This window comes from Labeo rohita, unplaced genomic scaffold, assembly GCF_022985175.1.
Source record: "Labeo rohita strain BAU-BD-2019 unplaced genomic scaffold, IGBB_LRoh.1.0 scaffold_166, whole genome shotgun sequence".
Lineage (NCBI taxonomy): Eukaryota > Metazoa > Chordata > Actinopteri > Cypriniformes > Cyprinidae > Labeo > Labeo rohita.
The window spans coordinates 49,135-75,481 of NW_026127846.1; the positions used below are offsets into that span (position 1 = coordinate 49,135).

At 34.3% G+C, this 26,347-nt stretch overlaps 3 protein-coding genes and 1 pseudogene across 3 annotated transcripts; 3 read left to right on the forward strand and 1 right to left on the reverse strand.

Moving 5' to 3' along the window:
* The first annotated feature begins 1,227 nt into the window (after positions 1-1,227).
* On the forward strand, positions 1,228-15,334 carry LOC127158711 (uncharacterized). The gene is made up of 11 exons (XM_051101733.1): positions 1,228-1,394; positions 2,653-2,790; positions 2,868-2,937; positions 3,038-3,123; positions 5,284-5,310; positions 9,527-9,610; positions 11,178-11,239; positions 11,865-11,951; positions 12,057-12,215; positions 12,925-13,156; positions 13,320-15,334. The coding sequence occupies exons 2-11, from the start codon at positions 2,665-2,667 to the stop codon at positions 14,187-14,189; spliced, it is 1,803 nt and encodes a 600-aa protein (XP_050957690.1). The 5' UTR covers positions 1,228-1,394; positions 2,653-2,664; the 3' UTR covers positions 14,190-15,334.
* Positions 15,335-19,006: 3,672 nt separating this feature from the next.
* Positions 19,007-21,506, forward strand: LOC127158717 (nuclear apoptosis-inducing factor 1). Its single transcript, XM_051101738.1, has 3 exons — positions 19,007-19,936; positions 20,120-20,333; positions 20,424-21,506. The coding sequence occupies exons 1-3, from the start codon at positions 19,649-19,651 to the stop codon at positions 20,687-20,689; spliced, it is 768 nt and encodes a 255-aa protein (XP_050957695.1). The 5' UTR covers positions 19,007-19,648; the 3' UTR covers positions 20,690-21,506.
* On the reverse strand, positions 20,759-23,157 carry LOC127158716 (putative nuclease HARBI1). Its single transcript, XM_051101737.1, has 2 exons — positions 21,454-23,157; positions 20,759-21,120 (listed from the first exon to the last, which is right to left on the reverse strand). Exons 1-2 carry the CDS (start codon positions 22,121-22,123, stop codon positions 20,759-20,761), a joined length of 1,032 nt encoding a protein of 343 aa, XP_050957694.1. The 5' UTR covers positions 22,124-23,157.
* On the forward strand, positions 22,137-25,493 carry LOC127158712 (GTPase IMAP family member 7-like; annotated as a pseudogene).
* The last annotated feature ends 854 nt before the right edge of the window (positions 25,494-26,347 follow it).

A 26,347-nucleotide genomic window follows, 5' to 3' on the forward strand; every position in this document is an offset into this window, starting at 1 on the left:
TTATGTTCTCAATGTCAAATGCCGAAATGTTAATTCATGCATTTATGATCTCAAAGTTAGATTATTGTAATGCTTTATTGGGTGGTTGCTCTGCTCGCTTAATAAACAAACTCCAGCTGGTCCAAAATGCAGCAGCTAGAGTTCTTACTAGAAACAGAAAGTATGACCATATTAGCCCAGTTCTGTCAACACTGCACTGGCTCCCTATTAAACATTGTATAGATTTTAAAATCTTGCTAATTACTTGGAATGGTTTAGCTCCCTCAGTACTTTAGAGAGCTCATATGCACATTATAGTCCCTCACATCCACTGCGTTCTCAAAACTCTGTTAGGATGCATTTTAGGTCAACCGTACATTCAATGTACATTCATGGCTGGAAGATTGACTCTCTTTTGTATGTTTTTATGTGGGTTTGTTTAAACATTTGTGGAAAATGTCACATAACAAGCTGTGTAGGAAAAACTGAAATGACTAACCTACAGATCAACCACAGTATTTGTCCTTATCTCTAAAGCTTTTCTTCTGTTTAGTAGGCTGAGGGTGAAATGTGACTTGTCAGTTTTCCAAAAAGGGCAAATCATGGGAGCCCATTTAGTAGGAGATTCTGTAACCTTAACAGCCAAAATTATTTTGGTATTTTAACAACAATTATGATTATGACTACACAAAGCATGGCAAGACTTCAGAAAGCAGGAATAACAGTGGCTGAAACTGAAAGTGATATCGGGACCATTGAGCAAAAAGTAAAAAAAAAAACCCTCAGTATTCACCTTGAAGATCCTGTTTTTATAAAAGCAACTACAGAGAACTTCACAAAGCCAACATCTATGAAAGAGCTGCAACTACTAAAACGTTAATCACAGACACCAATGCTAAAAAGATGACGTATGATCATAAAACCTGGATATTTGAACCACCAATAAACTTTAACACCTGCCCTGACCAAACAAATCACCTGACATGGAAATGATCAAAACACTGGATATTTGGAAGAAAGAGTGAGAAGCAAAATCCAAATATCCACATCCACATGTGCATCATTTTATCCTGTTAAATTATGTAATTTATGTTAAACTACAGATAGTCTGCCAGCAATTGCATGTTCACTGTTTGTAAAAATCATGTGAGGGCCCAAAAATAACATAAGATAAACATACTTTCACTTACATTCTACTTCCTCATATACAGTATATCAGCCAATGTAACCTGATTGGCTGCATTTGACAACAGGTTCTGTTCAGTGGAACATATATTGTAGAGATCTTATATCAAGCCTTAAAAGAAGAGGAGACTATTATTAAACACATTTTCCACATTTTTCAACATTTCTAAAGACAGGGACTTAGAAGAAAAGACTAAAGAAGAAATCACTCAATTATTTGCATTGTTCAGGTAAGACAAGTTAAACAGTATGACTTAAAAATAAATAAATAAATAAATAAATAAATAAAAAACAAACACTATTTTGAATCAGAGAGAGATCAGAGAGAAGTCATAAAAAAATAGTTAAATGACTGATGTTTTCTTGTAGGTACCAGCAATTTGTCATTACTAAAGTACAGCTGAATTGATTCACAAATTGTATTTTTAATGATTTCTTTAAAAAATTATTATTTTAAAGCCTTTAATTGAACTTATGGTGTTATATTTTATCCACAACTGATGTTTGATTCCAATATTAAAATGGCCTCAATTTTTTTTTTTTTTTTTTTTTTTTTTTACCCCTTCTAAGTAATCGCTAGTCTTCAACCTTCTTTATCACTGCCTTATGCAGAAATGCTTATTCATGCCTTTATTAGCTTGAGGCTTGATTATTACAATGCACTTTATTTTGGTCTCACTTACAAGTCTATGAAGAAATTGCAATATATTCAGAATTTGGGTACTGACATATACTAATACAGGCACGTCTTGAACTTAAAATACTGATTCTGTCATATAAAGCTATTCATATCTCTGCGGCTTACACTGTAAAAAACTATTTGTTGAGTGAACTTAAAATAATTTGTAACCTGGCTGCCTTAAAATTTTATGTTCAGTCAAAAAAAAAAAAAAACTTTATTCAACTTGAAATGTTAAATTATACTAAGTGACAACTTAGATATTTGAGTTGAATCAACTTAAAGTTTTAAAGGCAGCTGGGTTACTTACCCATCTGTTAAGTTTAGCAAACACAAATATCCAAGTTGTTACTCAGTACAACTTAACATTTCAAGTTGAATAAACTTATTTTAGTTGACTGAACTTAAAATTTTAAGGCAGCAGGGTAACAAATTATTTTAAGCTGACTCAACAAATTGTGTTTTTTATTTTTACTGTGTAGTTGTCTCTTACACTCCAGCTCATTCCCTGCACTCCTCTTGGTCATGTATATTTCAGTAGCCTTCATGTAAATTGTTATTGGGGTGAAGCGTTTCTGTTTCTTTTTCATGTTTATGGAATGTTCTTCCTTTGGTGATTAGATACTGTCCAACACTGGACTGTTTTTAGAAGTCTTTAAAGACTTTTTAGCTTTTTATTGTCATTAAGTGCACTTTGTTATTACATAGTTATTATTTTATTATTTTATGATGTTGTAGCGCTTCGGGTTTAAGACAAGTGTATTAAAATAAAATGCATTATTATTATTATTATTATTATTATTAAATAGAAATTTTCAGATATGGGGAGCAAACAGTCAGTTCTACAAGAAAAAGGCTACACTGTGATGAGTGAACAAGACAATGAAATCATGGTGAAAAATAATGATGGTGATCAGTTTGTCATTAAAAAGCTGAACGCTAACCAGGTAAGATGAACACTTTGTTTATAATTATATTTAAATAGAAAGACAGAAATTCTGACTCTGTTTCTGTCTGTTTTTAGAATGAAGCATCAGACTTTCTCCAAAAGCTCAATCACCCACACATAGTCCATCATAAGGAAATCATCAAAGGTAAAAAAGAAACTTTACACTGATAAATCATTACATTCAGGGCTATGCAGTGTTCACATGCAAACATTAAGTACACTGTAATGCATTGATCTGCTTTCAGATGGTGACTGCTTGTATCTTGTAATGGAGCTCTGTGAGGGTGGAGATGTTTCTCAGAAAATCAAAGATAAAAAGAAGGAAACTGAGGTATGTTTGTATAAGATAGGGTGATATTTAATCTTAGAGAATTATTATAAGTTGTCCCCATCTAAGGAAGGGGCAAAAAGAGCTGATGAGATAAAAACCTAAAAGATCGCATTAACCTAAATGTAACATTATCTTTAAAATGGGAACTGATATTGTGATTTTATTGGTGTTCATGTGTTGTTAGGTTAAATGTTTTCTGTATTCTGTTTTTTTAAATTGGGAACTTTAAAGTCAACATGAAATAGAAGATTGTCTTTTCTTCCCTATTGTGGCATATATCAGAGTGAAACGGCTTCTCAATCAAGAACAAATGTGGGGCAGGTTGTGTGTGTGTTTTTTCTTCCATGGGGAATTGATTAGATGTTTGGATGGGTGTGGTTTGCTATTAGTCAATCTTGTGAGATTGACAGGTGCCCCACGGGTCATGCCAAAAATCATATCATCAAAGAAAAGAAAACGGAAGAGAAGAGAAAGATTTTGCTGCAAGAGGGAGAATTTATTCTGATTAAAGATAAAAGCGAAAATGAATTTTATTTAAAATGAATTTAAATAAAAAAAAAAAAAAAAAAAAAATCTGAAATTAGGGCCTACAAAATCAGTAGCTTGGCATTCAAGGGCTACTGTGTCTTACAGTTGAGCTACCAAAATATATCTCCGCCCTGCCCAACAGGCTATATTAAATACAAGGTAACTGTGGGTCCCTAAAAAGTCTTAAATTAAGATCAACTGTCTTCAGAAATATTTCGCCAAGTAGCATTTAGCGTAGTGCTAATTACTGCCATTACTGCCAGCTACTGGCAGAGAATTTGCATTTTAAATAAGCTATTGTTTTTGATCAAAATCAACCTCAAGTTGTTTTTGAGCAGTTAACACGTAGAGTTATAAAAATGAAATTGTGACTCTTCCATTCTATTAAAAAAACACAAATGTAACTTTGTGTTTCACAATAGCCCTAAAAATACAGAACTACTACAATAATGTTTTTTTCACATTTTAATTTTGTGCATTTACAGATTCTGGACTGGACTGTGAAGATCTGCATGGCATTAAAGCATCTGCATGATCAACAGATCCTGCATAAAAACCTGCAGCCCAAGGTACAGTGTAACTCTGTTCATGCACAACTAATGCATACAATGGTAATGCATTTACATTTTCTAAATTCATGATGTAAACAATTATTTTGTGCATAGGTTTATATATATATATATATATATATATATATATATATATATTTTTCAACATGTTGTGTAATGTTTAATCAGATTATCATAATTGAAGATTCAGGTAAAATGAAAGACTTTTTGTTTCTTAGCTTCAAAATTGGCTTCACTGCACTTTTGAAAAGTAAAAAATGTAAATGTGTTAATGTAAAGTTTGTTGTAAAGCTGATAAATAATTAGTTATGTTTATGCATATTGACATCAACTAAATTGATATTAAACCTGCTTTACTCTGGTCTTGTGATTGATTTCTAAAGACTTGAGAGCAACAGAACACAAAATAAAAAAAAAAAATAATAATAATAATAATTAATTAAAAAAATAAAATTTTTGTAACAAAAGTTTCCATACACCACATGCTGATAGACAGAATACAGAAAAAAGCTAAATTCTGAAATTTTAAAACTAGGAAGGTCATAAAATGAATCATATTAATCCAATACAGCAATACACCCCAGGTGACTATAGGGTTATAAAACAAACAAACAAACAAACAAACAAACAAAAAACACTTACCGAACTTCCCAGTTGATTTATTTATTTATTTATTTATTTATTTTATTTTATTTTTTTTTTCAATTTTTAGGTCTAAATAGGCAAATGAGGCATTATCTAAATAAATGTGCACTCATTTGCATAAATGTCTAGGGCAAAAATCAGAACACTGAATAAAGCCAGGTTAAAAGTGTAGGTTTCATTTTGTGTCTCGCCTTAATTATTTACAAATAATATTGCAGCTATACTGAAAGCTTTGCTAAAATGAAACTTACTGAATGTGTGTTTTCTTGTGACAGAGCTTATTTTTCACTGCATGTGGAACCATTCGTCTGGGAGACTTTGGAGTGATTCATGAATGGTACTGTATGCACTCATTTCATTGACTTGACATGACTTGACAAAAACATATGCGTAAATTATGGGCGGACGTAGGCCTAAGCGACTGATTTGCTTCAGTGAATATGAAGTGCATACAAATTGCTGCTACAACATAACATTATTGTATACATATTGGTTATCTAAATATGATTTTTATAATTTTATGCTACATAGACCTACCACTGTTGTGTTCAGTGGTGAATGTGAGTCATGTGACTCTCTCCTGGTACAAAGGAAACAGTTTATTGTCCAGCATCAGTGTGTCTGATCTCAGCATCAGTCTCTCTCTACCTCTGGAGGTGGAATATCAGGATAAAAACACCTACAGCTGTGTGATCAACAATCCCATCAGCAACCAGACCACACATCTAGACATCACTCAACTCTGTCAGGTATGTGTGCAGGTATGACAGCAGCACTATATATATTTTTAAAAGTAGCCGAATCAAAATGTTTTGTTTTATGCTATCGTTTCTTCCCTCAGAAGACAGTATCTGCTGTTCTGGTTTTACTGAAGCTTTGATCCGATTGGCTCTTTCTGCTTTGGTGGGTGTGGCTACTGTTGCTGTGCTGGTTTATGACATCAGATCCAGAAGTCTTCAACAAAAAAGAGAAAACATCAGCATCACTGATTAATAAACTTAAACTTAAATAACTGCAGATGTAATATTACTAATGTAATATCCTTCAAATAAATAGGATACATGAATATATATAATTGATTAATAATTTATTATATCAAATCTAAATGCTCTTTTAAAATTAATACAGTATACATTTTAGTTTTCAATTTTCTTTTACTTCTGTTGTGCATGTATATCAGTTTTTACAATAAAAATATTTCTGCTTTACAAAGAATAGCTTATAAACCCACTGGGATTACAGTATAATGATTTTTTATACCGTCTCATTATTGTAAGATGAGTTGCGAGCTCAATTTAGATTCCCACTCAGTAAGAACATGATCTCTACACCTTTAGATATATGAAAAAATCTTTAGAAAGATCAGTACTTAAATGTGTTTGCGTGTGGAGAGTAATTTGGCTGCAGAACTTTTGAAATATAGGTGCGGTGGCACCTATTGTATCCGTTGGCGTTATTATTATTCCGCTTCTTCTTCTTCTTCTTCTTCTTCTTCTTCCTCTTCCGCCGCAAGTCTATGGCAGCCCATAGAACCGCTTGCGGGAAAGTTGTATAATTTTGCACACTGATAGAGGACAGTCCCAACATTAACCATAGCAAGTTTGGAGTCTCTAACTCAAACTCTCTAGCGCCACCACTTGTCCAAACTTTCAAAAGATTTATGCTAATAACGTTTGAACCGTAAGGCACACAACAAAAAAATTGTTTCCCTCTGATTCCTTGGCTTATGCCGAGTGGAATGGACACCAAAATTCAAAAATCGTAAGGTTTAGTTTTTTCGCTATTCTCAATTGTTCGTAAAACCTACTTTTTTGAACTCGTCCTAGGCCGTTGCACCGATTGTCACAAAAATTGATCCAGATCATCTTCAGACCACGCTGGCAAAAAGTTATGGAATTCAAGTCGATTCGTCCAGCCGTTCACGAATAACACGCGAAAGAATTCTACGAAAAGCTAGCAAAAATCAATGTGAGGCTATATCTCCGTAACAGTTTGGCATATTGACACCAAACTTGGTGTGTGTTATAACAACCATGACCTGAGGCTAACTGCAGTGTTTCGGTGCAGTGCCCCCTAGTGGTCAGGAGACACGAAAAATGGCTATTTTTCTTTATAACGTCTGAATGATTTGTCCAAAAATCACAAAACTGGTCTCTTTAGATTCGGTGCGTCATACCGAGTCGAACCATATCCAATTTTCCCATGTCTGCCATTTTGGGTGTCGGCCATTTTGAATTTAGCTTTAAAATGCTGTATCTTGAGAACAGATTAGCGTATCGTTTCGACATTAATTACAAAAATGTTCGGCACCATGCCCTGAATGTACATAAAAATTTTTGGGCCAGCGCCACCTTGTGGTCAAAAGATATAACGAAATTTCGAAAAATGCTAATAACTTTTGCGTACATTAGCCTATTGAAATAAAACTGATTTTGATAGATTCCTTGGGTCAAGCCGAGGACATTGATATCCATTATGCCGAAATTGGCCAAACTTCCTCTCCGCCATTTTGATTCATGTTGAAAACCTACTTTTTCGAACTCCTCCTAGACCGTTAGTCCAATTTTCACCAAATTTGACTCAGATCATCTTCCGACCATGCTGGCAAAAAGTTATGGATTTTGTGTCGATACACGAAACCGTTTTCGTTTAGCGCATCAACGAATTTACTGGAAAGATGCCAAATTGCATCTGAGGCTATATCTCTGCAAAGCCTTGAGATATTGACACCAAATTTTATATGTGCCATTGACACATCACACTGACCACACCACATCAATTTGGTAACAGCGCCACCTATTGGTCAGAAGTAATACACCATTTATTAAACATTAATAATGAAATTTCCAAAAATGCTAATAACTTCTGATTGCATTAGCCTATTGTAATAAAACGGGTGTCAAAATATTCCTTGGGTGATGCCGACAACATGCATACCAAATATACCACACTTCGCTGAACTTTCTTTTCCGCCATTTTGATTAATGTACAAAACCTACTTGTTCGTACTCCTCCTAGACCGTTGATCGGATTTTCACCAAAATTGAGTCTGATCATCTTCGGACTGTCCTGACCTAAAGTTATGGATTTCGTGTCGATAGAGTAAACCGTTTTCATACAGCGCCACTACAGATTTTAGGCTTGATGCCAGAATGATTCTGAGGCTGTATCTCTGTAAAGCTTTGGCATAATGACACCAAAATTCATGTGTGTCATTGTCACCTCACACAGAACGCATCACATAAATTTGAAAACAGCACCACCTATTGGTCAAAAGTGATAAGCCATTAAATTATATTATTGGTTGTATTTATGATTTTTCAGCCATTTCAACTGATATCATCCTAAAATGACTTTAGTTACTCATTGTTACAGTCGGTCTGTTGCTCCTTGCCATGCTTAGCTCCTCATCCTGCCTCTGTTGTGCTTGGCCCCGCAATTGCTGCTTGCAGCTATATTTATTATTATTATTATTAAATAGAAATTTTCAGATATGGGGAGCAAACAGTCAATTCTACAAGAAAAAGGCTACACTGTGATGAGTGAACAAGACAATGAAATCATGGTGAAAAATAAAGATGGTGATCAGTTTATCATTAAAAAGCTGAAAGCTGACCAGGTAAGATGGACACTTTGCTTATAATTATATTTAAATAGAAAGACAGAAATTCTGACTCTGTTTCTGTCTGTTTTTAGAATGAAGCATCAGGCTTTATCCAAAAGCTCAATCACCCACACATAGTCGATCATAAGGAAATCATCAAAGGTAAAAAAGAAACTTTACATTGATAAATCATTACATTCAGGGCTATGCAATTCACATGCAAACATTAAGTACACTGTAATGCACTGAACTGCTTTCAGATCGTGACTGCTTGTATATTGTAATGGAGCTCTGTGAGGGTGGAGATGTTTCTCAGAAAATCAAAGATAAAAAGAAGGAAACTGAGGTATGTTTGTATAAGATAGGGTGATATTTAATCTTAGAGAATTATTATAAGTTGTCCCCATCTAAGGAAGAGGCAAAAAGAGCTGATGAGATAAAAACCTAAAAGATTGCATTAACCTAAATGTAATATTATCTTTAAATGGGAACTGATATTGTGATTTTATTGGTGTTCATGTGTTGTTAGGCTGAATGTTTTCTATATTCTGTTTTTTTAAATTGGGAACTTTAAAGTCAGCATGAAATAGAAATTGTGATTGTCTTTTAAATTAAAAAAAAAAAAAAAAAAAAAATCAGAAATTAGGGCCCACAAAATCAGTAGCTTGGCATTCAAGGGCTACTGTGTCTTACAGTTGAGCTACCAAAAAATATCTCCGCCCTGCCCAACAGGCTATATTAAATACAAGGTGACTGTGGGTCCCTAAAAAGTCTTAAATTAAGATCAACTGTCATTTAGCGTAATGCTGCTTTATGTAGAGCCATTACTGCCAGCTACTGGCAGAGAATTTGCATTTTAAATAAGCTATTGTTTTTGATCAAAATCAACCTCAAGTTGTTTTTGAGCAGTTAACAAGTACAGTTATAAAAATGAACTTGTGACTCTTCCATTCTATTAAAAAAACACAAATGTAACTTTGTGTTTCACAATAGCCCTAAAAATACAGAACTACTACAATAACGTTTTTTTTCACATTTTAATTTTGGACATTTACAGATTCTGGACTGGACTGTGAAGATCTGCATGGCATTAAAGCATCTGCATGATCAACAGATCCTGCATAAAAACCTGCAGCCCAAGGTACAATGTAACTCTTTTCATGCACAACTAATGCATACAATGGAAATGCACTTACAGTTTTTTAAATTCATGATGTAAACAATTATTTTGTGCATAGGTTTATATATATATATATATATATATACACACTACCGTACAAAAGTTTGGGGTCAGTAAGACTTGTAATAGTCTTTAAAGTAGTCTCTTATGCTCATCAAGGCTGCATTTATTTGATTAAAAATATAGAAAAAAAACAGTAATATTACAAAATGTTTTTACAATATAAAATAATGTTGTTGTTTTTTTTTTTTTTTTTTTTTTTTAACATACTTTAAAATAGAATTTATTCCTGTGATGAAAAGCTGAATTTTTATCAGCTGTTACTCCAGTCTTAAGTGTCACGTGATCCTTCAGAAATCATTCTAACATGTGGATTTATTATTAGAATGATCAATGTTGGATAATATCAACAGTTGTGCTGCCAAATATTTTTTGGAACCTGTAATTTTTTTTTTTTTTTTTTTTTTTTTTCAGGATTCTTTCATGAATAACAAGTTTAAAAAGTACAGTGTTTATTCAAACTATAAATATTTTATAACAATGTAAATGATTTATTATTAACTTTTAATAATAATAACTTAATACATCATTGGTGAATAAAAGTATTAATTTCTTATATATATATAAAAGTACTGACCCCAAACTTTTGAACGGTAGTGTATATATATATATATATATATATATATATATATATATATTTTTTATTTTTTTATTTTTTTTTTTTTCAACATGTTCTGTAATGTTTAATCAGATTATCATAATTGAAGATTCAGGTAAAATGAAAGACTTTTGTTTCTTAGCTTCAAAATTGGCTTCACTGCACTTTTGAAAAGTAAAAAAATGTAAATGTGTTAATGTAAAGTTTGTTGTAAAGCTGATAAATAATTAGTTATGTTTATGCATATTGACATCAATTAAATTGATATTAAACCTGCTTTACTCTGGTCTTGTGATTGATTTCTAAAGACTTGAGAGCAACAGAACACAAAATAGCTAGTGCAGAAAAAATAAAAAATAAAATAAAAATAATAACATTTTTGTAACAAAAGTTCCTATACACCACATGCTGATAGACAGAATACAGAATATATTAAAAAAGCTAAATTCTGAAATTTTTTTAAAACTAGGAAGGTCATAAAATGAATCATATTAATCCAATACAGCAATACACCCCAGGTGACTATAGGGTTATAAAACAAACAATCAAACAAACAAACAAACAAACAAAAAAAAAAAAAACACTTACCGAACTTCCCAGTTTATTTATTTATTTATTTATTTATTTATTTATTTATTTATTTTTTATTTTCTCATTTTTTAGGTCTAAATAGGCAAATGAGGCATTATCTAAATGAATGTGCACTAATTTGCATAAATGTCTAGGGCAAAAATCAGAACACTGGATAAAGCCAGGTTAAAAGTGTATGTTTCATTTTGTGTCTTGCCTTAATTATTTACAAATAATATTGCAGCTACTCAAAGCTTTTCTAAAAATGAAACTTACTGCAGGTGTGTTTTCTTGTGACAGAGCTTATTTTTCACTGCATGTGGAACCATTCGTCTGGGAGAGTTTGGAGTAATTCATGAATGGTACTGTATGCACTCATTTCATTGACTTGACATGACTTGACAAAAACTATTTAATATGCGTAAATCACGGGCGGACGTAGGCCTAAGCGACTGATTTGCTTCAGTGAAAATGAAGTGCATACAACATGCTCAAATTGTTGCTACAACGTAACATTAATGTATACATATTGGTTATCTAAATACGACTTTTATAATTTTATGCTACATAGACCTACCACATTACCCTCCAATGGATACTTATATTTGTATTTATCAAAGAATAGCTTATATTTGTATTTATAAAAATCATTTCCAGATGACACCAAAATGAAGTGAAGAGTGAAGGTGAAAAAAATGCTGCACCGTGAATGCGGCCATCAGGCACAGCGATGCTTGGAATTTATGGAAAAGCTCCACTAAATAACAGCGCTAATAAGTGGGGGGCCGTGATGGGGCTTTGGCGATCGGCACTACCGATGGCCAATAAATCTACTTCACAGCCAATCAATGGACCCCTCCTTGCTTGGGCCCCAGCGGGCTTTAACCCTGCCTAGTCTTATTGTTAATGCAATGCCCTGTGCATAAAATACTTTCTGTATACTTTCTTTACTTTCTTTTCTGTAACGCGTATTTCTGTTTCTACTAGGTCCAGTGGTACACAAACAGCAAACACCGAAGCACTCTCATACATTGCACCTGAGATTTTGAAAGGCGGACCTTATGATGAGAAATCGTAATAAACATAATACATTTTTACGTATTTCCATAGTTTAATACTGAAACTCTAACCTTTATAATTTTTCACTTTTCTTTCTTTCTTTCTTTCTTTTTTTTAAAGAGAAATCTGGAATCTGGGCTGTATCATCTATGAGATGTGCATGCAGAAGTGTGCTGTAAGATTTTTCTTTGATCAGATATTGAGCATGTTTCCAGATTATTATACATGTTTTCTTTACTCTCTCATATTCTTTTACATATCATCATATTCTAGTTCAATTTAAAATTTAATTTGGTTTTTCAAGGTATCATGCAGAAAACAAGATTATTTTGCTTACCTCATTGGCAGATTATTTTGCTTGTTTCAAGCAAACACTCACTTATTTTATTTTATTTTTTTCTGAAAACAAAAAAGTAGAGGCAGAAATGTGGTGTTTATCATTTTAAAATACTTTTTGTTTTTGTATCTGAAATGTGAAACATGTCAATTCACAGTTTAGTATGTTACCACAGATATTGCCCTACCCCACTCATACAGTGTTAATTTTATTTGTGCAGGTCGTAAACAGGGTCATAGAAAGCCTTGGATTGATTTTTAAAAATCCTGCAGATAACCTATAAATAGTGAAATAAAATTCCTTCCTTGAAATTTGTTGATATTTGTGTTTTGAAAATGTTTTTGATTAACATTTAAACTCATAACTTTATATATATATATATATATATATATATATATATAAAATGTGTATATATATATATATATATATATACACATTTTATGTATTGATTTATTGATTTATTTTTGGGCTATAGTTAAATTTATAGCCCAAAGTGCCTGCCTGAAGGGATTTTAAAATTTTGCAAGCCCCGCTACTTTGACTGAACTTTGATTTGGACTTGTAGGTGGGATGACTGTTTGTCAAATGTTTTGTCCACTGCTACTGCTGTTGATTATTATTTTTATTTTTATTTTTATTTATTTATTTAAACTACTTACAAACTAGTAGACTCATATTTATGCCTGTCTTTAGTTTGCAGGAAAAACGCACAGCTGATATTATTCCAAAGATACTAAACGGTTCCTATGAAGCTCTTCCTATGAACTTCTCTGAGGACCTTCGTCAGCTTGTAAAAGACACACTTCAGATCGATCCAGCGAATCGCCCTTCTGTCAATGAGATCTTGATGAGGCCTTTCCTTATTCAACACCTTTATGAAATGGTGAGTTTACTACAATGTTCACTTTTTTATATATGTTGCTGTAGTCTCCTAAAGTCATAAACTAACAGTGTTTCAGACACTGGAACTAATGTTAATGAAATTAAAAATATTAAACCCAGAATGAACACAAAACCTTTATTTCAGTACACTTGATTTTTTCCAGAGCACAAAAACTGTTAACAAGCTTAATGTATGTAAAAATGATGAAGAGGCAACTAATGAGTCTGAAGACAGTCAAGAGGCACCTGTTGAGTCTCAAGTCAGTCTAAAGGTACTGGAAGAGCTGGCCGATGGTTTGGAGAGAGTCCACTTCAACACAACAGTTGGCAGTCTTGCAGGAGGTGTAGTAGGTTTGGCTGGAGGAATCACATCTATAGTTGGACTTATTCTCACTCCTTTTACTCTTGGAGCTTCTCTGATTGTCACAGGAGTGGGAATCGGTGTGGCTGTAGCTGGTGGAGTTGCATCTGGTGTGAGCAACATAACAAAGATGGTTAACCAGCGTTCAGACCGCCAAAAGGTCAAATTGCTCATTACAGACATGCAAGAAAAAATTACCTCCACAAGCTACTGCATCCAAAACATCCAGATAGCAGTAGAAACTCAGAGACTGTTATCTGAAAGCAATGAATCATGGTTGAATGCACAATCTGGGGAAAATACATTGATAAGTGCTGGAGCTCGACTTGGGCGAGGGCTGGGAGGAGTTGCAGAGCTTGTCCGTTTAGCTCAAGTCACAAGTGTTGGGAGAATTGCAGCTCAGACCGCCAGAGTTGTGCGTGTGGCTGAAGTGGCTACAGGGGTTTTGACTGGGCTTTTTGTAGCTGTTGACATCTTCTTTGTTGCCCTCGACTCCAAAGAAATTCACAACATTCGCAGAGACTCTGCTTCCACCAACAAAAAAGAGCAAGAGCTGCGGTCTGAGATCATGAAATTTGTGAACAAAATAAGGGAGACTAAAAAGGAGTTAAAAGAGATTCTGAATGAATTAAAAGTCGCACTGCAATCACTGGAACCTCAGATACCAAACTAGGTTCATAATGCTCAGTATGTTCTTTCATCATACACATACAAATTAGATCACAGCAGCAGAATATGTTGGGTAAAGGTTTACTATATATTCTGTGTTTTCATGCTAAAAGTAATTTCTAGTTTGATTATCACTCAAGAAGAAAATGAGTGCTCTCTGAACTTCCAAAGATCTATTGATTTTAAATATATTGGGACTTTTCTGTTTTAGACTAAGTTTTTTATTTCTTGGTGTTTTGAGAATTAAAAAAGGGACCATATAAACACAAATGTCTTTCCTTCTGTGCTTCAGTAAATGTAATTTTCCATCTTCAGTGTAATTGCAATTGTCAATATTCTGGAAAATATGTCATTAAAATGAATGATCAATTAAACATTAAGAATGATTTACATTTTACATGCCTTTAGTATGAAGTGGTTTAAAAATCAGTGCATGTAGTATTATTAATCATGATATGAAATATAAACATGACCCATTTAAACATTACTTTGTGAAAGTGTGACATTTTTTAGACATCTTTTGTCTTTGGATACAGCTCAAATAATAATATGCAAATTAATCATTCACACACCTTTTGAATGTAGTGCAATACATACACTGCTCAATTCTGGTAATTCGTCCCAACTATCAGAAGGCTATCAAAGACTATCAGAAGACTATCAGAAGTCATAGTGTTGTGTGCTATATGGGAACTGGAAAAATACCGGTGTAAATTTCAAACAGTACAATATCATGATTTTGCTCATTTCAGTACTTAATACGCTGGCACTATGTGGCAGTGTTATCCAAACTGATGCAAAACCGACAAAAGTGACAACAGAGCAACAAGATGGATCAAACCACATCTATAATAGAGATGTAAATGTATACTGTTGCATATAGATCAGTGGATCAGTATACAAAATAACAGAATACTGTGAATATTGACATAATGTTAATGCTCCTGTGTGTATTTATGCAGTGAAAAAGCACTAAAGGTTTCTATTTAAGATTGAACATTGCAGCCAATCACAGACATCTCTTGAGTATGTGAACGTAATGACCAATCAGATGTGTTTACATCGGTCTGAATCAAATGTGCTACACATGTCCTGAAAAGTGAAGCCAAAACATTTTGATGGCTGGCTGCAGTACAGGTCATAAACCCCACCATCTTCATGTAAACTAATGTGATGTGAACCCAAAAAAAAAAAATAAAAAATAAAAAAAAAAAATAAAATCACACTTCAAAACTATTTTTCTCAAAGATGGTTTCCATCATTTTAGCTAGCTCTTGTCAAGCGAAGTGTTTGTTTTTCTAACATGTTAGCTTTTAGTCATTTGATACTATAAAAACGGTGTGTGGCATCATGATTGTGAGCTTGTGACTGGGTCTGTGGGAGTTTCGGCGAGACTTTGATACCGTGGCTCCACCTCATGATCACTACTGTGCAGACCTGGGCTCCAAATGATGTCATAGGCCCAAGATGACATCGGCCATATTTAGGATATTTTGGCTTCACTTATATATAGTGGAAATGCATTGTCCATCTTTTATTTTATTATTATTATTATTATTTCTTTTTTTTTTTTTTTTTTTCTATGGTCTGAATCCACTCAACACCATTGAAAACTCTGGAGTTTGCTTAGAGTGAGCTCATGGAGTTCAGCCAAAGCATATTCACAAACCCCTTCATTTTATTTAAAAAAATATATACTACTACTACTACTACTACTAATAATGATAATAATAAATAAAAAAAGAGAGATTGACTGTAAAGTGTTGTCAGATTTATTTATTATAACAAGAGGTTTTGCTCAGTCAGCAAGTTGGTGGTGTTGAACTTCAGTGGTTATAACTGGAGCGCTCTTTGCTTGGTTTTTGTGCATGATACTTTTGTCATGTTTCTAACAGCACATTGCACAATTTCTGGATTGACAATATTTTTTTTTAAATGGTGGATTGAATCAGAAACCACAACAATTGATAGTGATAACCATAGCAATGGTCGGGACAAAAAAGTCTGATACTGTATGTCTAAACAAGTGTAATGTGTTATTTTATATGAGGATTTCACTTTTTGTAGAATTCAATATAAGTATTTCAGTAATAAGTTTAATTGTTTACCTTCTTAATTGTATCACATCAGTTTTGCACATCAGCATGAAACATTGAGAAGTGTTGTTTATGTTGTTTATATATTTATGCTTGGGGGAAAAAACAAAAAAAAACAAAAAACAAAAAAAAAAAAAAAAAAACCCAACACACACACACATTTGTTACTGCAGAGTTTCATGCATGTTCTTAACCAGATTGTTTTTAATTCAATGCTGTTTTGAGGCTGCTTATTTATTATCTGTGGTATCAGTTTAGTATCAGTACAGAGGTCTTAGTTTCTGGTATTGTACCAAAGGCAAAATTGTGGTATCAAGCCAACCCTAATAAGCCATTCAAGCAAACTTAACAAAACCTGTTCATCCAACTATAGCTAGATAGTATTATCTTCTTGGAGACAAACCAGTAAAATTTGCAGCATAAATGAAAAATACAGAAAACCAAATGGTTGCAATTTGCAAGGAATAAAATGGAAGCACATGTGAATATACAAGATTAACGTATTCAGTGGAAACTGAGAGAGAGAGAGAGAGAGAGAGAGAAAAAACTAAGTTTAGCACAACAACAGAACCTTACAGCTCTGGACATAACAGCCACAAAATGTACATATTTCACATACTTTTGAAAATCCATTGTTTAGTTGATCCTGATAAGAGCTCATTGTCACAGTTATGACAGTTATGACAGATTCCTTCTTCGATAAGGGGGTTTGGCGTCAAGACATAATTCCAGGTGGAATGTTAAAGAATACGACACAAACGTCTTCTGAAAATCCAGTAGAATTCAACCAATCAGATGACGACTTTGGAATTCCTAAAGTGTTTAGAATTTTCTGTGCCATATGCATCAGACCATAGATATCTGTATCTATGCATCAGACGTTCAGCCAAAGGTCTGTGGGCGTGATGTCTGAGGCTGAGACTAGTTGAAGCCTTATTTATACTCTCACCTGTCTCTGTGCCATGACCTGTTTTACCCAAGTTTTACTGTACATGTACATGTTTTACTAAATGTATAGTTTATGGTTTCTAACACCACCATTAAAGTTACTGCTTAATTTAAAGAAAGTCAGTTTAATAACTATTATTTACTAAAGTCAGTACACTGCCCTCTAGAAGTTTGGAAACACCCTAGAAAAGTGGGGTTTTGGACAATATTGGCATGAATCCTTTTTATTTTGTGATAATTTTGCACTGATAAGGGACAACACAAACTACAAAAACACATTTTATTACATAAACAGTTTATACATAGAGAAAACTAAAATGTTTGATTCATCAAAATATCCAGCATTAGCAGCTATTACAGCTCTGCATAATCTGGACCTAAATTCACTGTATTCTAAACTTAATTGGCAATCAGTTGTTGAAGCTATTAAGCTGTGCTGACCCAAAAATCTTTTAAAAACCTGGGCCAAGTTTAAACCAGTAACCAGGCATCACAGCTGGTAAAGGGGCATGTCTGACTTTGACATGTATATATTGCCATTATTATGTCATCAAAATGAAAATTATTATTGCTGGTCTTCAATGATAATGTCAAGTTACTTGATTGTATTTGCACCAAAAAATGATACAAATTTATGCTGATATCGTCCAAAACCACACTTTGCCAGTGGTGTTTCCAAACTTTTGGAGGGCAGTGTATGTTTAGCAAAGTCACATTGAAATACGCACAATTTTAATTTTGTTCTAGCCCTGGTTCCACATATGAAGCTCTTGATGAAGCTCTTCTCATCTCTTTTTGTTCCTTCCTTCATCATCATGGTGCATTTAGGCAAGGCAAGGCAAGGCAAGTTTATATGTATAGCACATTTCATACACAAAGGTAATTCAAAGTGCTTTACATAAAATGAAGTAGAATAATAAAACAATAATCACAACAATAAAACAAATAATTAAAAAAAACTTTTAAAATGATTTTAAAAATTTAAAAGTTTGAGCCAAAATGGTTGAATGGCGATGCTTCCCGTTTGATGGCCTTTCGTTTTTAACCAGAAATGCGCACGCTGCTTTTCTGATTTTCCGTGTCTTTTTCTCGTGTCACTTGAAATGTATCCGTTTTAATTAATTGTTACTAGGTGAAACGTGAGAAAAAAATAAAATAAAATAAAATGAACAATCAGTATAGTGGGACTAAATCGCATAAATCGCATACCATTCAATCCTGAATTTTACCGTCCGTTACTGGCAATGAAATTGGGATACTGGTTGATATGTCCCGGTAGATCCATGCATTTCAGTCCAAGCCCGATGGGCCTCGACATTTTTTACGCTTTGAGCTTGTTTAGGCTTCTCCAACATTGTTTTATACTTCAACTGTTTTATGACTATAGATTTAATTTTAGGCAATTTTATGATTTGAGAAGGCAAAATTGATCAAACAGACTATGATCAGTCTTCCGCTGGCCGCTTTGTCATTACTTTAACCCTTTTATACTTTGAGCACCTGCCACTCCAAAGGTGAGAAATATTTTATTAGCTCATTTGTAATAAATGCAAAGCTTCTGTCAAGAACACTTGTTCCTTGCAAAACAAACAAACAAAAAAAATATACAGAGATAATATACAGTCAGTCAACATATTACATGGCTTTTCACAAAAAAAAAAAAAAAAAAAAAGGACATTGATTTGAGATTAAAGTGTTTTACATTTAAGAAGCAACATATTATAACTCTGATTAAATGGGGATTATATTTTAGAACATTAAAGTTCTAAATAATAAATATAGCCGTAAGTGACAATTATCAGGGTTCAAGCACTTAAAGCCTTTAAAATTTTAAGGTTTTAGGGTGTAGTCCAACCAAAATGTATGGCTAACACTAAAACACATCCACGATGGAGAACACGCTCACAAACACACAGAAATGAAATGGTTAAATTTATATTAATGCTCATTAAAGATGATTAGAGACAGACACATTTCATTGCACATTTAGATTTCTGAAACAAATGATAGGCGACAAAACACTTATTGCAAATTATTTTTTAAGAGTTTAAATGCAATTTTCAGTTTTGTAACCTCAAAACATAATTGGCATAATTGTAAAACCTGATATGTCTGTATGAATACAGTGGTAAACTTTTTAAATGTGATCATACATGCAGTGCTAATGAATTTATCATGTCTAAATGCCAATCTTAAAGAAAAAAAAAAACTGAAAAATACTATATTAGTGATTTTAATGAGCCCATTAGCTGTCTTCTGGAGCCATAGTGGTTATAATTAATGGGCCTCATTTATCAAACGAACGTAAAAACCATCGTACATTCAAGCGTAAAATTGATCTTACGACAAGATTCACGTGTGATTCATTAAATGTTCCTACGCAGCCAATCTTGTCGTACGATTAATCGCTCTTTGATAAATGCGGCGGCTGAAATCCATCGTAATTTACATGTCACGCCCCTATAAATTCAGGGAGGTGATGCCGCGCCCCTATACATTTTGCGAGATGGCGAAACGGAATCCCGTCAAAAAGAAAAACTTCTCTGAATTAGAGCTTGACGTTTTAATTACACAGGTTCAGTCAAACCAGCTAGTATTGTTCGGCAGCTTAAAAAGTGGCATTAAAGGAAGCCAAAAAAACGCAGTTTGGAACGAAATAACAGCTGCCGTCAACAGCGTTGACGATGTTAACAGAACATCTGTTGAGGTTTGTATTATTTGATTGGACATTTACTGCATATTTATATTTGGAGAATTTCAAGTATTATTAATATTTACAGTAAAAGTAACGTACACTATAACACTAAAGTAACATGTTCGTGTTAAAAGCAATACGGGAAAACTGCTGAACATTTTTCATTCATATATTTTGTTGATAAATTTCATGCAGGTGAAGAAGAAATGGGCCGACCTCAAACTTTCAACCAAAAAGCGTCTTGCGGCCCTAAAACGCAGCACCACGCAAACTGGAGGAGGCCAGCCAGACCCTAGGTTTGTGCTGACTCCAACAGAGGAGCGTGTGTCTGCACTCATCGGACCAGAATCAATTGTGGGAATAAGTGTCGGAGGAGACACGGACGAGCATGTTTCTATCCATGAGGAGGGTATGTAAAATATTGTTAATTCTGATTTCGGCCAACGTAAATGAAGCACATACAGAAGTTGATGTTTAATTAGTTTATTTTTACTTTTAGATATGTCAGAGGCAAGCACAAGCGGTACTCATTCTACACAAACCAGCCTGGAGCCTGCCGCACAAAGCCAGCCAACCTCGAGCTGTCACACCGCACATTCGTTCTCCACCCAAAGACCACGACAACCGTGGGTTGTGACAGCCGAGGTCCTGGCGAAACAAACAGAAATAATCCAGGGAATAACAGCGATAAATCATTCATTAATTGCAATAAATGAAACTTTAAAGCAAATAAACGAGAATCTAAAAACGAAATCTCAAAAATAAGAATTATTAAAGCGTTCTTTGTTTTTTTTTTTTTTATCAGAATGAATGAGTACTTAAACAAAATTGCATTTAGAAACGATCAACGAGTTCCTGGCGTCTCTGTACTGCCCTCATATGCGGTTGTGCTAGCCATGGCTCTCTAGGCATTCGCTCCTCCAGCAGCATCTGAACATCATCTGGTACCCCGTTACCCTGAGCGATGTTGTGTAGAACCCCACTGGCAAGGATTATGTCGCAGCTTTTCTGTGGTGAGTACAGTAGCGCTCCCCCCGCGGAACCAAGACAGAGCCATCTGCCTTTAAGCAGTCCAATGCAGCGCTCTACTGTGGATCGTGTGCGTATGTGCGCAGTGTTGAACCTGCGTTCCTGTTCTGTTGCAGGGTTTGCCAGTGGGGTAACCAGGTATTCCGTGAGGGGATAACCTTTATCTCCTATTTAGCGAAACAAAAAAAGTTAATTTATTGCAATACTTTAAAATACAGAAGCAGTACAATGTAAAGGATCAACTTAAATCGAAAACATTTTAAAATGAAATTATTTTTCATTAAATTTTGACTCTTACAAAAAATATTTGGTTGAAAAATGTTTGGATGTTACAAATAGGATATTACATTAAAGGGACAATTTAAGATGAAAAAATAATTATTTTGTGTTTTCATCTTACATTTTCCCTATAAAGTATGAAAATGTAAATTGATTTTTTAGGTGTGACCAGTTATAAGCATTTTATTTTTAGAACAGCTTTTCACAGTGTAGTAACTCACCAAGTAAATGACTACGTCCCTGCAGTGCGCCGTCCCGTAACTTGATGCCAACACTGCTGTTCTGTAAAATAAAGGAATCGTGTGTGCCGCCTGGCCACCGGGCCACCATGTTAAGGATGGTCAGTTTGGCATCACAAATTATTTGTACATTGATGGAATGGTAGTTTTTGCGGTTTATAAATGCATAGTCATTCGTGGACGGTGCTTTTATTCGCACGTGCGTACAGTCAATTGCACCAACCACATTAGGATACTCCGCAATTCTGTAAAATTCTCTTTTAATAATAGACTGCTGACCATCATCAAAGGGAAATTGAATATATCGACGAGAAAGTGATTTAATAGCTGCCAACACTGCTGGCAGGGTTCTGCTAAATGTTGGCTGTGAAATTCCAGATCTGTCACTTATCTCCCGCTGAAAGGTCCCGGTAGCCAAAAACCCTAACGTTGAAAGCACCATTACAGGCACAGGAATGGCATGTGAACGCCGGGTTTCTCTTCTTAACTGAGGTTCCAGATCTTCACACAGTTGAACAAGGAGATGCCTTGGGAGACGAAAGCGACTTAAAAGCCACTCATCACTTTCCATTAAAAGATCCCTGCGGTCCAGAAAAACCCGTTCGCGTCTTAGGGCCGCGTGCATGTCCTCTAATAGAGCCAGATCTGCCATTATCTAGGCCTATATGTTTATTGATGGTCAGAAAGTGTTGTTGAAATAGTTTTCAGAAGTAGTTAATTACCTTGCAAATTTGCAAATTTACCAGATGCTTGTAATTGTATTGATTAGTTAGATTATAGTTAAACACTTAAAACAATTAATTGATTAAATAAATATGCATATTGAATAGAAAACAAGCTCTCCATGGAAATAGGAAATCACATCCAAACCACTTTTTATACAAAATAATATTTTATTTATTATTATTAACTTCAGTTATCAAACGGGTAACGCGCTTACACGCGCTCAACCACATGTCAAAACGAACTCAGAGCTGACGTGAGATTTGATCGTAGCCACCGCAAACGTTCATATTGATAAATCACACATTTTGCGTAGAAACGATCGTACGCACAGTTTTTTGTCGTACGATCGTTTGATAAATGAGGCCCATTAACTGCAGAGACCTTACCATGGGCATAATAGTTGTTAATGTTGATAACTATTATAGTGCCATTTTCCCCCAATCTCCATACAATGTTGTATGATTGTTTAGAATTACATCATGTATCAGTTTACACAGTTTGGGGTTTTCTTTTAAGATTTATAGGCTTTTGGGTACACTATATAAAGACCACATTTTTAAATGACTCTGTCATAGCTGTCCAAATGCAAAAAATTTAGCATTTTATTTGATAATTACTGACCTAGAGAGTAGGTGAGAGAGGATTGTACTGCATTGATGTTTTATTTATTTATTTATTTATTTTATTTTGAGTTTAAAACCTAGGGCTAGTTGGAGAATAGAGAATATTCCACTGTTTCATTGCTCTGTGCTGCCTTACTTATTGGCCACACCTGATTCTGATCATCAGCTCGTTAGAAAAGAGCTCCATGAACCGAATGGATTGTGTCAGATAAGAGCCAATGAGCAGCAGATTGGTTTGGTTCCAATCAGGCAAAAAACCTAGGACTAGTTTGCAAAAGTAGGTTTTTTAAATAATCTTGAATAATTAATGAACAATTTGATTGACATCAGTGGTTCTTGAGGCAAGTTGCACCGCTAGCTCATTATTTTCCATTATCTCTCTCTGGGCGTCCTGAATTTCTTTTTACTGTGTAGAATGCTCTATGATTCTTCTTCCTGACAGTCCTCACACAAACCAGTCTAATGTTTTTCTATCATTTATCAAGTTATTTTATTTTATTTATTATTTCATCTTGCCAATGCAATTTCCTCTCTCCTGTGGCCATATTGTTCACTTCCATTCATCTCCACTCCTACGTGTGCTGGAGCCCAGCAAAGTTTAACTTCGCCTTCCTGATTTTTTTATTATAGTGACTGAATAAAAGGATTTGGAGGCAGGTGCAGGTGGCTGTGGTGAATGCCCGACAATTACTAATATTACTATATTATTTACAAAAATAGTAAATAATTCCTACAAAACATTTTCGGTCTTGGTTTTAGTTTTTGTCACAAAATTTGTATTTCAGTGCATCCCTAGAATATAATATTATTCATTGAATATAATATGGAATACAATATTATTTATTGAATAATAATAGTTAATAAACAACAGCCTTCATAAAAATTGCTAGGCAATCCTGTCAAAGGTACAAAGAGAGCACTGTGATATACAGCATTAAATTTACATAAAATATAACATCAAGAGGTTCTGCCCTCAGCCAAAACTATTTGCTCTTAAAAAAAAAAATATATATATATACCAAATACTGCCGATTAGATTTACCCAGATTATATCAGATATTTAACCACTAGAGACATCAGAGCCAATGGCAAATTCAGAAGATCTGGCTAATGAGGCAAATTGGTTCATAAGCACTGAATGCCCCTGACATCCTGGAGCTCACATCTCTGAAAACATTGAAGCAAATTTTACAATAGACATTACTAACAAACCACATATTTGAAGTTCAAACAAGTACATTCTCACCTAATAAATAAATAAATAAATAAACATTTATATTTATATTTATATTAACAAAAACATTTAGTAACAACTGTTTTATTTTTTTTTTATTTTTTTTTTTTTTTCTAATTAGTCACTGAATCCAAGCCCAAGAGAATTATTTTCCTTGCTGGGAAAACAGGAGATGGAAAAAGCAGTGCTGAGAATACAATTCTTGGAAAACAAATATTTAAAAGTGAATCTTCACCAATTTCAAAAACAAAAGATTTTGACACTGGAGATGAGATGGTTAATGGAATAAATACCAAAGTTATTGACACACATGGAATCTTTGATACAAGTGATGATGAGTATGATATCAAAGAAAAGCTCATTAGTACTCTGGTTGAATGTGCTCCAGGTCCTTATATTTTAACCATTGTTCTGAAAATTGGAAAACACACATCACAAGAAGAGGAAAAATTTGGGAATATTTGACAGAATGTAATTTGAAACATTCAGTAGTTTTATTCACTCATGGTGAACAGCTAGAAGGTCAAACAATAGAGGAATTTGTGGAAAAAGAGTCCAAAACTACAGGAACTGGTCGATAAATGTGGAGGTCACTGTCACGTCATTGACAACAAATACTGGAATAGTCGTTGGTGGGGATACAGAAGCAACAGAGTTCAGGTCAAAAATCTGTTGAGGACCATTGACCAGATGGTGAAAGAAAAGGGCTGCTACACCAATGAGCTGCTTGAGATGGTGGAGGAAGAAGTTCAAAAGGAGTTTGAGAATATAAAGGAGGACAATTTGTCTCCCGAAGAGAAACAAGAAAAAGCTAAGCAGACTGTTTGTAAGAAACTTCTGATTAGGTTTGCAGGAGTGACAGCAGGGACACTGACAGGTGCTTTCCTCGGCATTCCTCTGCATCCCTTGTGGCATTGGTGAAAGGAGTGAAAAAAACAGGTTTTGATGCTAAAGAAGACAAAGTAGCAGTGGCAGCAGCAGCAGGAGGAGCAGCAGCAGTAGGAACAGCAGCAATTTCTGCAGTGGCAGGAGTGGCAGAAGCAGTAATTGCAGTGGAGGCAGGAGCAGCAGTGGCTACAGCAGCAGCTGCAGGAACAGTCACAGCAGTGGAAGCAGGAGTTGCAGCCGGAGCAGCAGCAGTGGAGGCGGGCATCGCTGCAGGAGCAGCAGCAGCAGCAGTAGAATCAGGAGTTGCTGCAGGCACTGGCATTGGAGCAGCAGCTGGTTCAGGTATTGCTGTAGGTGTCGTATTTGGAGCTGCAGCTGTTGCAGGAGCGATTGGAGGAGGAGTTACTGGATACAGAGCAGCAGCGGAAGCTGATTCTGTGCTTGATGCCATTAAGTTAGCAGCCACAGCTAATTACAAGAATGCAAGAGGTGTTGTTGAAAAGGCAGAACAACTCCCTTCTAATGTTCATAAGAAATTTTTTAAAAAGTGATTTGATTATAAAAATATATGAATATACATTTCCAAGACACTTTCTTACCAAACTTAGTATGCACGAATCACATTAATGTAAAATTATTCATTGAAAATTACATTTTAGCTGATTTAGGTGCTGATGAAAAAGGGAAGGGATGTTTATTGATGTATTGCATTTCATATATATGTGTGTGACCCTGGACCACAAAACCAGTCTTAAATAGCATGGGTTTATTTGTAGCAATAGCCAAAAGTACATTGTTTGGGTCAAAATTATCGATTTTTCTTTTATGTCAAAAAACATTTGGATAGAAAGTAAAAACCATGTTCCATGAAGATATTTTGACCCTGGACCACAAAACCAGTCTTAAATAGCATGGGTTTATAGCAATAGCCAAAAGTACATTGTTTGGGTCAAAATTATCGATTTTTCTTTTATGCATTTGATAGAAAGTAAAAACCATGTTCCATGAAGATATTTTCTACTGTAAATATATCAAAACTTAATTTTTGATTAATAATATGCATTGCTAAGAACTTCATTTGGACAACTTTAATGGTGATTTTCTCAATATTTTTTTTTTTTTTTTTTTTTTTTTTTTTCACCACCAGATTCCAGATTTTAAAATAGCTGTAGTTCTGCCAAATATTGTCCTATCCTAACAAACCACACATCAATGGACGGTTTATTTATTCAGCTTTCAGATTATGTATAATCTCCATTTTTTAGAAATTGACCCTTATGACTGGTTTTGTGGTCCAGGGTCACACGCACACACACACACACACGCACACAAACACACATACACTGGGATTGTTTAGTGATAAATTGATTTTGCATGTGCCTTTAAATACAAATGATTGTTTAAG